The sequence below is a fragment of the Astyanax mexicanus genome, chromosome 14, assembly GCF_023375975.1.
Source record: "Astyanax mexicanus isolate ESR-SI-001 chromosome 14, AstMex3_surface, whole genome shotgun sequence".
NCBI classification, from domain to species: Eukaryota; Metazoa; Chordata; class Actinopteri; order Characiformes; family Acestrorhamphidae; genus Astyanax; species Astyanax mexicanus.
The window spans coordinates 48,023,472-48,037,423 of record NC_064421.1 but is presented as its reverse complement, the minus strand read 5'-3'; the positions used below and the strand labels follow the sequence as shown (position 1 = coordinate 48,037,423).

Genomic DNA, 13,952 nt, shown 5'->3' with positions numbered 1-13,952 from the left:
ATACAAATAAACATTTATATAATTCTTTAAAAATTCTTACTTTCTGAGGTTAAAAAATAGCTTTTCTTGCAAATCTGATTCATTTTTGAAGGTTTAAATGCAAAGAATACATTTGTAAATGTTACAAAAGTAATTAATTCAATACTAATAATAATATAAATAATATTTTTAAATGTAATTTTACTAATATATAGAAGAAACTGAAATCTAAATAAAACATAAAACAGGTTCTGTGGATGATCACTGCACTGTATTTTCAAATTTATGAGGTCTATTAAATAACATTTCTTTCTTTGCATTTTTTTAAAGTTCTTTAAACACTTTCTGAGGTAAAATAAAATCTGAAAATTATTATATATCAACTGAATGAATAATTAAAAAAATAATTGTGTGTAATTTTACCTTTGCCTCCTCGTTGATGTCCCAGGTGAAAGAGATGGCGTTGTAGGCTATCTCCTCGATGTTGCTGATGGTGTTGAAGCTTTCTTTGTAGTCGGCTGTGAAAAAGCGTGAAGATGCTGAGGTTAGCTACAGCAGCAGGAAGGAAGTAAAAGTATCAGGAAAAAAAGGAAAAACATGGGGATAGACGTGAAGTAATGCTGCATGTTTAAACATGGAAGCAGAAGAGAAGAAGAACAACTTCTGCTACACTTCCTGCAGCGGCCTATTAATAGAGGACAGGTAAAACTGGACAGGTAAAACTGGACTCGACCGGCTCCTCAAGACTCCTTTTGCTTTTCTGTATAATGCAAAATTACACTGACCAGCACTGTAAACAGCTAAACATGTCATGAGTCTGAGTTTTGCACAGATATAGATCACTAATGGTCCAAATTAAACTTTTTTTTTTTTTTATCTATTTTCAACTCTGAATCTAATAACACATATATTTAACTATTTAAAACATGTACTGATCAATCTCAGGCAGCTTTACTTATTTTTTTACAAGGTTTTCCAATCCGAAGATGTTCACAAAACTCATGTGAAACTCATTTAAAAAGCATGTTAAACTAATTCCACTGATTTTTTCATTTTCTCTTAAAAACGCCTTTTAATTTTAAAGAAATGGTTATAGACCATATAATGTTTATGGCCAAAAAAAAAAAACACTCCTGTTACTGGAACTCACTCCTGTTACTTTGTATGTTTTGAGTAACAGGACTAAAAGTAACAGCAATGAGTTTTTAGCATTGAATTAGAAAAAAAACATGAAAAAAATAAAGCTAAATGGCGGCTATGCTAACAGCATGAGGACACTGAGCGCATTCTAGTGATTTTCCCAAAATGTGTATTTTAAAATTTAAAAATAAACAAATTAGATCTAAGAATTAATTTAGGTAACAGGACTGAGTGTTGAGATTGAGCTCCTCAGTCATCGTTACAATAAGATCAAATTTACAGAAAATAAAAATTGCTAATCCAATGGTCTTCAGAACCAGAACCTGCTGATGTCACTTCCTGTTGCAGATGTGACTTCCTGTTGTAGAATGTTCCAGATGTTTCAGGTGATCAGGGGTAATGTGTTACGGTAACAGGACTGAGTAAAACCACAACACAGGGACACAACTAAAATGTGTATCTCTGAAGGATATTATAATTATATTTCATGGTAAAGTTTATAGTTAGAGAGTGGGGGGGGGACAGGAAACAAATGCTATTTTTTTAGTGTTCTAAGTAGTTATTTATTAATGTTTTAATGCATATCTTACTTTTGCAATTAGGTCATTGTACAAGACACTATGCTCAATAATAACATGTATTTTAAAGTTATTTTTTGTGCACATTTATACATGTAATGGCACAGATTCCACGATAAGCTTTTCTTATGTTGTCTTCTGACCTTTGTTGTCTGCTGAGTGTTTATACTGATTGCAGTCTCTCTCATTTTCCAGGTATAGTTAGGTCGTTTGCCTCGTCCTCACCTGCCACCCCCATTGAGCTGAGTTTGTGGATGGTAAACAAATGGGATCATTAAGCTCTACCTCCACATCCCCCCTCACCCAACCATTCCCACTGTAGCATGACTGTCCTCTTTCATCTACTGTGGGTTTGGTTCAGAACTGAGGCTAATTGACATGAACAAAATCACCAAACAGTCCCACTTTGTTGGGTAATAACACCCATGTTTGTACCAATACCAGAACCATGTACTAGTGCATCTCAAAACATTAGAATATCATTGTATCAAAAGTTACTTTATTTTTTAGCAATGCAGTTAAAAATGTGAAGCTCATATATTATATAGATGTATTACACACAGAGTGATCTATTTTAAGTGTTTATTTCCTTTATTGTTAATGAAAAGCCAAAAATCAGTGTCTCAGAAAATTTAAATATTATATAGGACCAATTGGTACTTTTGTCAGTGTGGGCAGTGTGCCTCTGGAAGTCCTACTGGAAAATGCAGCAGAAGGAAGCATGCTGTAAGATTTTCCTTGATACAACACAGTGTATCAACACCAGCAGATGACAGACATGACTCTCCAAACCATCACTGATCATCCGTACATTTTTTATTTCATTTAAAGGAAATCAAGGGATCAGAGTCTGGAGGAAGAGTGGAGAGACACTTTTTCTTCAATCAGTGATGGTTTGGACTTTTATAAAGATCCAGATTTCATTTTCCAGCAGGACTTGGCACACTGCCCACACTACGTACCAAAAGTACCAATTGGTCTTATATGATATTTAAGTTTTGGGGGTTTTTATTGGCTGTAAACCATAATCATCAACAATAAAATAGATCGCTCTGTATATAATACAGATAACTCATATAATATATTCACATTTTGAACTGAATTACTGAAATAAAGTAACTTTTCAAAGATATTCAAATTTTTTTACAGGATTTAACAGGATTTGCGTGTGAATGGAGAAAAGAAAGGAACCAATGGGGCTCAGGTGGAACATTTGAAACTCTTACCGATGTCGATGCACCTCTGCTTGGCTGTGTGTTGTCTGGAGTGCCAGTACTTCCAGTGCTTGAGCTGATCATCCCTGCACTTCTCTTCTCCAAACACCACCATCACCACACTCTGTAAATAGAGAATTTGACTTTAACAGCCACAAAAGCACTAGTAAACAACCAACCCACTCATTAGGACTCCCCTTATCACTAGTGATGCCCTAAAAACCAGGAGAGTGAAGACCAGCACACGCCTCCTCCAATACATGTGAAGTCAGACCCTCCACTTACCCTGACTTTACAGATGGGATGATGCAGGACTTTGTTGTTGTCAGTCTCCTTCAGAGTGATGGGGTAGAACTGGCCCTTGTTGAGGTACGTCATGGTGCCGTCGCCTGACTTCTGACGGAGGGACTTTGAGGCTTCCATTGTGTATTCGAAATTATTACTGTAAAGCAAACATAAGAACAGCTCAATGAGAAATAAGTATCTCTATTTAAACTGTCTTTTACACTGTGCCAATACGTTTTACATTGAATTACAGCATTATTTAGGAGTTTCAGTTTAGTTCGCCACATTCAGAGATGAGTATTATCACCCTGTAGCCTGCTGCTAACCCTGACTAGCACTGCTGGAGCAGCCTTAGCATTAGCTGCTGACCACACTAACATTTTCTTGGTTTAGAGGTGAGTATATCGGCCTGTAGTCTGTGTGTTTACTGTGTTAATACAACAAAGCTATGTGGGACGAACCGCTAGCTAATATCGCTGGCTTACTTTAAGCACTCAGCGTTTAGCTGCTTATGCTAATGCTAATGCTTCAGTCTTAGTGCTGGAGAAATTTGGGAATCTAAACTTACTGTAAATAAACAAACATGCTTTACTCACACAAATAAACTGGATTTTTTTTCAGGAGAGAAATTTGTGTAGATTAACATCCAGCACTATTTTAGTTTGGGTTATTACAGTTTTGTTTACGTTGCTTAGCTTTACTTAACTTAGTTAGCTACCCTCCCACGACCTTGCACCTTATATATTGTATAAAAGCAGATCAGAAAGTAGACATTTGTTGATATGGTGCGCCTTATAATCTGGTGCAGCGTATAAAAGCGATAATTACGGTACATGTTTTTTTTTCATTGGACATCACAGCCGATACACAGACGATATTTACTTAACAGTCCCCATCCATATCAGGTATCGGGTAGCAGGCATCTCCACTATGTTTCTATGTTTGAGGTTTGAAGAGATATTAAAATAGCATTTCCATGTGTGCTTAGATGTTCACGTTCATTTGCTTGTAGGCTTCAATTATAACCCTCTCTTTAAAGGCCCCATCTGATTTGCATAAGCCCTGACTACTGAGTCAGCTGACATGATCCATCCATCCATTCACTCCCAGAAGGGGCTGCCCTCAAGCAAGGTTTCTCTCCGGAGTCGAATGTGCGGGAACTCACCCCGACACGGTGTTGAAAGCGGCGTACTCCTCCTGCGCCATGGAGGCCATTCGTAACTGGAGATCCCCTGGGAACGAGAACACCTGCGAAGCACAAAAGGGCAGGCGAGAGGACCCGGCATGAGTGCAAACAGCCACGCCGTGACCATGCTCCGGGCCTGCCAGAGAGCAGAGCCGCAGGACAAACAAACAACAAAAAAAAGCTCTCCCCCGCTGCCTGTGTGTGCAGGGTTTTGTTGGGGCTTTCTAAAGTAATCCCACCTCCCCCCCCTCAATCTAGGTTTAATACAGAAAGAGAGAAAGAGAGAGAAAGAGAGTGAGAGAGAGAATAAGAGAAAGAGAGAGAGAGAGAAGGTCCTGGCTATTGTGCAGGAGGAAAATACAGCACTTTATTGTGCCAGCGACACAATGGCATAATGACATGCTAGCCGCTATTCTGGCTACGTTCAAATAACATTACAAGCAGCGCACCTCCCCGCTCTGGAGTCTCCTGTAAATGTGATATCATATGAGGGTGGGAGACAGGGGGACGCCTGAGAAAGAGTGTGAGAAAAGGAGGAAAGAAAAAAGATAAAAAAAGGTCCGGGACACTAAAGGAACGGGCAGCTAAAGTAAAGGAGGAATAGGGATAGGTCAACTCCATGGCCTATGGCTCCATACCTCTTGGGCGCCGTCTTTGAAGGTCTCTGGAAAGGTGGAATCGGGCGTGCGAGGCTGGGTGTTGGGACTGAACTGGCTGTGAGCGAGCTGCCGGTCAAAAACCACCGAATGGTTATCCGGCTCTGAGCAGTGCGGGTTGGGAACGGTGACGGAGAAACCGTGCGACGGCATTTCCGTCTTGACCGGGTAGTTGGGCACTGCGGCGATGGACACGGTGACCGTGGTGTCGGGCGAGGGGAAAAGTGCCCTCTTGTCTTGCACCACCGAATGGTTTCCCTGAAGGTTTCCTGGAAGGACGATGCTTCCTGGAAGGACGACTCCCTTCAAGACCTGGATCCTGTTCTCGGCCGATGCCATGGACGTCTCGGGGAGCGAAGCCATCAGATTCCTGCTGAAATATCAACACAGACGTCAGACAACACGAACAACAGCACCGGCCAAAAAAACACCGCTTTGAAGAGGACATCACCTTTTGTTGGGATCCACATCAGAGCCCAGGATGTCGGCCTTTGGCTGGGATATTGTCCTCTTTTCCCGCGGCACCTGGGGAAGGCAAACACAGCTTCTGTTAGCCCTGTTATATAATACAGTGGGCACACAGCATACAGTGCATTAGGTGGCCTAGTTAAATCCTACTCCAAAATTTGAAAGCTGCACTTAAAATCTGAGTGTGTAAACAGTAAGATTAAGACTAAGTAAGATTTAGTTTTATCGCTTTATTCACCTGAACTGATAATAAATTGATTAAATTGTAAAATACTAAGCAATATATACAGCACTATGCAAATGTTTTAAGCAGCTGTTTTCCTTAAAACATCTCCTAATCTTTCCTCTTAATCTGAATTTAATAGAGTTATTTCTAGTTCTCATCATATATAAAAACTACTGGTTTGGTAAATTGTTTAATTGGTAAATTTGGTAAATCAGGTGAGCTGCTGATGGAACTGAACATGAACTACACATGCTGGCTGAGGAGCATCCAGGAGAAATCTGGAAATACACTTTGTTCTTCAGCTTAATTGGCTCACAGGATATATAAACATACTTATCGTTAAAAACAAGAAATTCCTTGTATGTATTGCTGTATGTTTATTTGCCTCTGTTCAAATCATATGTGGTGGGTTTTTTTTAGGTAAAAACAGACAAATTGCGATATATTCAGATAAATGGATTTGTTTCATTTGCTAAAATGGGGCCTAAAACTTTTGCACAGTACTGTATAATGTATATTAGTTTATTATATATTATCCATAACACTTAGACTAGTTTTGTCAAACAACATATATGGCTTTTTTAAGCATTTACTCCTCAGTTCACTCGACATATCTGAGCTTTTGAATCTGGACATTAAGATCAGTTCCATAAAAATGCACTTGTTCTGGAATTGTTGGGGTTTTTTATATAAGAGTTCACAGAAGATGATGAGAAAGATGGATCCAGGTCTCTCATACCTTATAATAGTCATAAAGCAAGCCCAAAGCGGCCGCACTGTCTTCATCTCCATTGATGCTCATCATGGCCTTGGTGGCAGCAGTAAGCGGGTTCTCCAGAAAGGATTTCCAGGCTTCATCCTCGCTGGTGAAGGAGCGACGCTGGCTGTACGCCGGATCATTCTGTAGCACCAGCACCGCCCGTTTACTGTTAGGAAAGTAGAGAGAGGTGGATATGAGCCACATCTGTGTGAATAAATGAATGAATACAGTTTAACTTATATAGCGCCTTTCTAGAAACTTTTTCAAATTTACAGTGGCAGCCAATAGCGCACAGCCTACTCTCAACCGGAAACAATCGCCAATCTGTATCTGGGAAAACAGTCATACATACATACCACACACATATATACCAGATCTGGGCAATTTAGAGTATCCAATATATAAAAATATATAAAAAATATATCTCAGAGACCCCGAAGGAAACTCATTCAGACACAGTGACAACATGAAAGTCCACCCAAACAAACAAATAAAACCCAAGACCCCATTGCTGCGAGGCGAATTTGCTAATCACTAATCCACCCTGTCAATGTATGTACCAACAGAGATACATATATTCAGAGACAAGAGCTCAAAAGCCCTGATGTGTATTACCAATGATGGAACAAAACGTAACGCTGAAGAAACACTGAACAAAAGTCATATTCAACTGAAGGAGTCATACTGGTCTGGTTGTGTTCTACTGGTTCATGTCAAACAACTAAATATGACAAATGAATGTTTGTGGTTGTGTAAAAAAAAAATCAGTCAAAGGTCTTTTTTATCCTGCTGATCTACCACAAAACAAAAACCAGTTTAAAAGTGGAATAAATCTCAGCAGCTTCCTGTCTGACAAGATGCTCTACTGGCTCTTCCAGTAAGACGGGAAAAAAGGAAAGATGACAGTCTCTCATTGGTTGGTTGGCTGTCAGGAGTCTGGATGGAGTGATCTGTCGTGACATTCCACAAACATTTTGCTGCTTTGCATCAAAGACCTTTTGTATATTTAAAAACTGTCCTTCCCCTCCACATCATCCTCATGACCATATTAGGAAGACAGGAGTTGTATAAAGGTGAGTTGAGAAGAAGACCTTAAAACACCTTCAAACACACAACTGAAGTATTGGATACTTTCTCCAAACTGGTTGCTTTTATTTTAACAATTTTTCACAGTTGTAACACTTTTTGCAAGAAAAATGACCAAATTGGGTTTTAAATCAACAACAAATTAGTGATACTAATAACAATACTGTCAGAAATAACATTTATTACACGGCTGAGAAATGAATACAGTTTGGATGGGGTTTATGACTAGGGTTAATTCCTGAATCCCAAAATGTTATTAGCTATAAATGCAGCAAGAGCAGTTCGAAAGTCAAAATCACTGGAAAGAAAGTAAGGTTGCTATATAGGTTCTAATTTAGAATTATAAACTGGTTCAAAAAACATGGGTACAAAAAAAGAGACTTTTACTGAAAGGAACTCAAGGTACAAATCTGTACTTTTATTTTGTTTATTGTGTAAATGCCACGTACTGTGCGTTTTCTTCATTGACAACCCCAACTCTAATACAATGACTATCATTTTACACTGATTTTACTGTCACTCCTCACTATGGAAACACCTGAAAGGCTGTTTTAGAGATAATCGTCCTCTGTTTAAAGTCTGAATTTGAATTATAGGTTATTGTACAGACTGACTGCTCTCCATTCACGTCAGAGTTATAATCCGAGTATCCAACGCTATGAGTTGCTATGACGAAAAACGTCGCGTCCGTATAGGTTAAAGCAAAGGGATTAGCGGTAATCTGATCGTTAATTGTGCCATTCTTTAACTTTCTGTTTGATTTTACCCTGCAACCCGATAGATCCGTTATCCCGGGACAATGAGCCCTGAATGGACACGCAGTCCCGCTACTAAAACAACAGGAGCGACCAAGCGCGAAATTTGTAATAATGTGGAGGAAACCGCATCCTGACCCAATCCAGCTGGAAAAAACATAACGATAGTTTCTACAGGAATCGTAGAAAGAGGATAGGATTTCACATGCAGCGGACTCAACCTCGAGTTTATGCTTAGACTACATTGTTAGTAGAAGCTGGCAGAAAAAAACGATTGGTATTTAATATACTGTACCTACTTTTTAAATTCATAAACAGCTCTGGAAAAAATAAGTGACCACTTAAAAATTATGAGTTTGTTTGATTTTACCAAATTGAATACCTCTGGAATATAATAATTAAGAGGAAGATGAATGATCACAAGCCATCAAACCAAACTGAACTGCTTGATATTTAAAAGCAGTGTGTAAGACTGGTGGAGGAGAATGTGCCAATATGCATAAAAAACTGCGGTTAAAAACAAAGGGATATTTATGAATATGAACTTGTTTTTTTGCATTATTTGAGGTCTGAAAGCTCAAATAATGCAATATTGCAATATTTTCTTTTTGCTATTTCAGCCATTTCTCATTTTCTGCAAATAAATGCTCTGAAACTTTTTCCGAAACTGAAAAGTGTCCTCTTAATATTTTTCCAGAGCTGTATTTTTATATTCATATATTTATATATTTTAAAGCACCTGCTGGTGAAGTAGTCATGTAGCTTAAGTCCTTCATCGTTTTCTCAGACAAATTGTGTTTATATGTGCTGGATTTAAACAATGTACAAAAGGGCTTAAACACACTTTGTCCCAGACACGAAACAGGCAACGCCTATAGCAGGTGGTGTACAATTTCACTGGTGTCAGCCGTCTTTGCCTTGAAGATAAAGCAAAAGTGTAGACTGAATATATGTTTAAAAAATGAATAATGCTTAGTAATGTTGGTATCCTCTAAAATCCATCCAGTCAGTCAACTTTTATAGTCTTAAGACTTATGGAAAAGTATAGGTTAACAAATGTAGACAAGACTTAAAAAAAACTCAAAACAAAACTCAAAACAAAAGCTTTTTTTTTAAATAATAACAGTCAGAGCAAGCTATTGAGTAGAATATAGCAGTACAGCTGCACGAAGACGCGCGCGCGCTCCGCGTGAAGGGAGAAGGTGCGCAACAGGTGCATCTAAATATCAAACACCTGTGCACTGAGAAAGTTAAGTGAGCCTATAGCAGGTAAAACGTGTGAAACACGCGAACAGGTGAACCCAGCGCACAGAAACTCCACAGAAATCTACGGTCTAATCCAGCATCTTCTCTGAATTAAACCCAAAACCAGAGCTCATGGTTCTGAAGGATCTCCGCCGGTTCTCCAGACTGTAGAGGACACTTACTTGTCATGCTCCTGTGACATCTCTCTCTCTCTCTCTCTTTTTCTCTCTCCCCCTCTTGGTCGGACTGGACTTTCTAGTTGGTTCTGTAAAGCCGACCCGTCTTCTTCTCGGGAGAAGCGAGGTAATGAGGGCTGCTCTGGAGCTGCGCGTGAAAGAACGGGTTTTGTTGGCTTTTCTTGCTTTTTTGGATATACTCAAAAATCGGGGCCGGTTTTACCTGTGACTACTCGCGGGATTGGGTTTCACTAAAGGGCGGGGCCTAATATGCATCTCACTTCTCGTTGGTTAACAAGTTTCAAGGAGCGCAGACAACTCAGAGGCCAATGGCCAATAGTGTGACAGGAGCGATTCTAGCGGGATTTGCGTGGTTTTAATCTGTCTGTTATTCGTTGGAGTTCCTAGAGGAAATATCCTTATAACTCAAATAAATATTCTTTATATGTTGAATAAACTTAAATCTAAATCTTAAATCTAAACTTAATTTTTTTTGTTCTCTGATTTGGCTATTTATAGGTTTATTTCTCCCAAATTACAAATAAAAATATTCTCATTTAGAGCATTTATTTGCAGAAAATGAGAAATGGCTTAAATAACAAAAAAATGCTGAGCTTTTAGACCTCAAATAATGCAAAGAAAACAAGTTCATATTCATAAAGTTTTAAGAGTTCAGAAATCAATATTTGGTGGAATAACCCTGGTTTTTATGCATCTTGGCATCATGTTCTCCTCCACCAGTCTTACACACTGCTTTTGGATAACTTTATGCTGCTTTACTCCTGGTGTAAAAATTCAAGCAGTTCAGTTTGGTGGTTTGATGGTTTGTGATCATCCATCTTCCTCTTGATTATATTCCAGAGGTTTTTAATTTGGTAAAATCAAAGAAACTCTGTATATTGTTTTTAAGTGCTTGTAATAAAGGATTATGGCTTATTCTATATACAACTGTATCACATACAGCTCATATAAATGTACCAGTTCTTACAGTAGATATTATACTTAATACATTACCCTTATTGCACTAATGTCATAATTTGTAAATATAGAGACTAGCATTTTTATTTACACATATTTTATAGCTTACTTTTTTAAGATTATCCTATTTTAAGGTGTGTGATGCAGAGAGAGAGAGATGTGTTAAGATCGACAAATCAAAAGTCTGCCCTGTCTGTGAACGAGTTTCACGTTTCTGCCCCTCGTTCATTGCATATGAAAGGGGAAGTCACTTTCTGTTGAAACCACTAATCTAAAGAGGGGCTATTATATGGTGGCAATGGGAGGGGATAAGCCCTTAATGATGCCCAGTTTCCCTCAGAACTGGGAGTAAAGGCAATTCCAGTAGTTCCCGTAGTTACTGAGTGAATCCAAAATAAAACCTGATAAATGAGGTTGCAATATTTGAGCCTGAGCACAAGTCTCACCTTGGAAGCCATCACCATTGAAGTGTGAAAAGTGTGAAGTATCTGTTGTTTATTGGTAGCACCTTAAAATTGGTTTGCATAAATAAGACAAATACACCATAAAATCAGTAGCAGTAGCATAAAATAATGAATACACTGAGAAAATGGCATTTAAATATATTCAGCTCTGGAAAAAACAGATCACTTCAGTTTCTGAATCAGTTTCTCTGATTTTGCTATTTATAGGTTTATGTTTGAGTAAAATGAACATTGTTGTTTTATTCTATAAACTACAGACAACATTTCTCCCAAATTCCAAATAAAAAATATTGTCATTTGTTTAGCATTTATTTGGAGAAAATGAGAAATGGCTGAAATAACAATAAATATTCATAAAGTTTTAAGAGTTCAGAAATCAATATTTGGTGGAATAACCCTGGTTGGTTTTTAATCACAGTTTTTACGTACCTTGCCCTCATGTTCTCCTCCACCAGTCTTACACACTGCTTTTGGATAACTTTATGCTGCTTTACTCCTGGTGCAAAAATACAAGCAGTTTAGTTTGGTTTGATGGTTTGTGATCATCCATCTTCCTCTTGATTATATTCCAGAGGTTTTCAATTTGGTAAAATCAAAGAAACTCATCATTTTTATGTGGTCTTTTTTTTTTTTTTTTTGCAGGGATGTATATTGTGTGCAATCCTTTGGGATCTTCAGGGACTCATTTGCATATGTTTTGACTTGGAAAAACACTTGTGTGAAGGTAAAATTGGGCAGATGTGTGTAACGTTTCGACAGTTACGAATACTCAGAACATTCCAGACAAGACTAAACTGATACTACATAAATTCAACCAGAATTAAAGGCAAATAAATGTTCATTTTCCGTGTCCTTTCAGACCTGAATTATTTATTTCCTGTGGTGAAAAAATGTAAGAATGCTGTTTTCTGTCTGTAATGCACAGAAAAGAAAAGACTCTAATATTCTTCTATAAAATATATATATAGCCAATAATTCCAATTAACTAAAATATTTAATAGGTTTTTGTTCCCATAGTAAGTTTCATTGCATTGGAAGCCAGTGTGTAATATATAAATAATATATAATCAGAGCTCCTTATAATCTGGTGCTCCTTATGTATGAATTCTATCAGTCAGGTATTAAGGAGCAGTAAAGTCACTCCACTGAAGTACAGAGTTATACAGGAGATTCAGTTCAGTTCTACAGCACTGAGACTAAGCGCTAGCACTTTTTCGGTTAGCTGCTAATGCTAATGCTGCTGCACCCAGCCTTAGTGTAAATCTGGAAATCTAAGCTTACTGTAAATAAACAGAAGTGCTTTACTCACCCAAATAAATAGTTTTCAGGAGAGAAATCTGTGTAGATTAACATCCAGCGCATGTTTGACTTTAAAAGAAAATGTATTTTTTAAGAATTACAGTTTTGTTTACTTAACTTAGCTTAGCTTTACTTAGCTTAGCTGACACCCCTGTTCCTTACTAGTGTCGCATAATGCGCCTTATAATCCAGTGCACATTATAGTGTGAAAAATACGGTAACCCCATCCATGAGGAAAAAAAAACATAAAATAATATGTAGAGGTTTTAAGTGTCTTTTTAAAGAACCATCTGAAACACATTTATTTTTTAATGGTGTTATCACTAAAACTGATAGGGTTAATACATATCATGTATGCAAAACACAATATCATATGCAAAAAAATTGAGTTTGTTCATTTTATATCCAATCAGATCAGGGATTGAGTACCCTTCTACAATTAATGGTTGAGGTTTAATCACAACATGTAAACTATTGTATATTTTAATTATTTTGAAGTTATCACAGTATTGTATAGCTAAAAATCGCAATACTTCAGGATATCTATATGTTTTTACACCCTTACTACCATAACCTCCATCTAAAACCCAATCCTCACCATCACTATGGTCCTACAACTAGCTATTAAGAAGGTATTAGATTACTTCAGACAGTTTGCCGACAAGTTAAAATGTTTTAATCAAATGTTTACGGCCAAATTGAGGCAATTTGTAGTCTGTATATAGTATAAGTTCCTCTATTGAGTAGCTGTTATGAAACACAAGGTCCTTCCAGATGATCAGAGATTAAAACTTTAAAATGAGACACAAGTAAAAGAACCCAAAACAGCTTTTACCCTCAGCTGGAGAGGCTTTAGAGATACTATCATCCCCCCCTACCTCAAACACACACAAACACTCATACACACACACTCCTCCTCTCTTCATTGTCATTGTGAAGAGTGTATTTATCCCATACAGAAAGACACCTGCTTAAAATGGCTGAGTGTTTATGTTTGTGCTCAGATCCAGGGATGAGCTTCAGGTTCTGAAAGTCAAGCGATGCAACAGCCAATGATGTCCAATCAACAGACCAGCAGTTTAAAGCTTTATCTTAAGCTAAATATTGCTATCTATATGAAAAAAATTGGGATTTCATTTGAATATTGTATTTGTGGCACCAGTGTGCCAAGTCCTGCTGGAAAATGAAATCCACATCTCCATAAAAGTTGTCAGTAGCAGAGGGAAGCTGTAAGATATGAAGTGCTGTAAGATTTTGTGGGAAAACAAAACTGCACTGACTTTAGACTTGATAATAAAACACAGTGGATCAACACCAGCAGATGACAGACATGACTCTCCAAACCATCACTGATCATCAGTAAATTTTACATTTTATTTAAAGGAAATGAAGGGATCAGAGTCTGGAGGAAGAGTGGAGAGACACACAGTCCAAACTGCTCGAGGTCTAGTGTGAAG

General features: G+C 37.8%; 1 protein-coding gene across 2 annotated transcripts in view; it reads right to left on the bottom strand.

Annotated features, from left to right (window-relative positions):
• grhl1 (grainyhead-like transcription factor 1) overlaps positions 1–9,957 on the bottom strand; it is a 31,157-nt gene extending 21,200 nt beyond the window's left edge. Inside the window, exons 1-8 of one of the 2 annotated variants that reach the window (XM_022672561.2) lie at positions 9,761–9,957; positions 6,472–6,658; positions 5,490–5,563; positions 5,021–5,411; positions 4,362–4,444; positions 3,197–3,353; positions 2,924–3,035; positions 403–497 (exon numbers count right to left, since the gene is read on the bottom strand). In XM_022672561.2, coding sequence (XP_022528282.2) covers positions 403–497; positions 2,924–3,035; positions 3,197–3,353; positions 4,362–4,444; positions 5,021–5,411; positions 5,490–5,563; positions 6,472–6,658; positions 9,761–9,780 — 1,119 coding nt within the window. In that variant the 5' untranslated portion in view covers positions 9,781–9,957. The remainder of the gene's footprint in view (positions 1–402; positions 498–2,923; positions 3,036–3,196; positions 3,354–4,361; positions 4,445–5,020; positions 5,412–5,489; positions 5,564–6,471; positions 6,659–9,760) is intronic. The other variant, XM_022672562.2, reaches the window with a different exon arrangement.
• Positions 9,958–13,952: the final 3,995 nt, after the last annotated feature.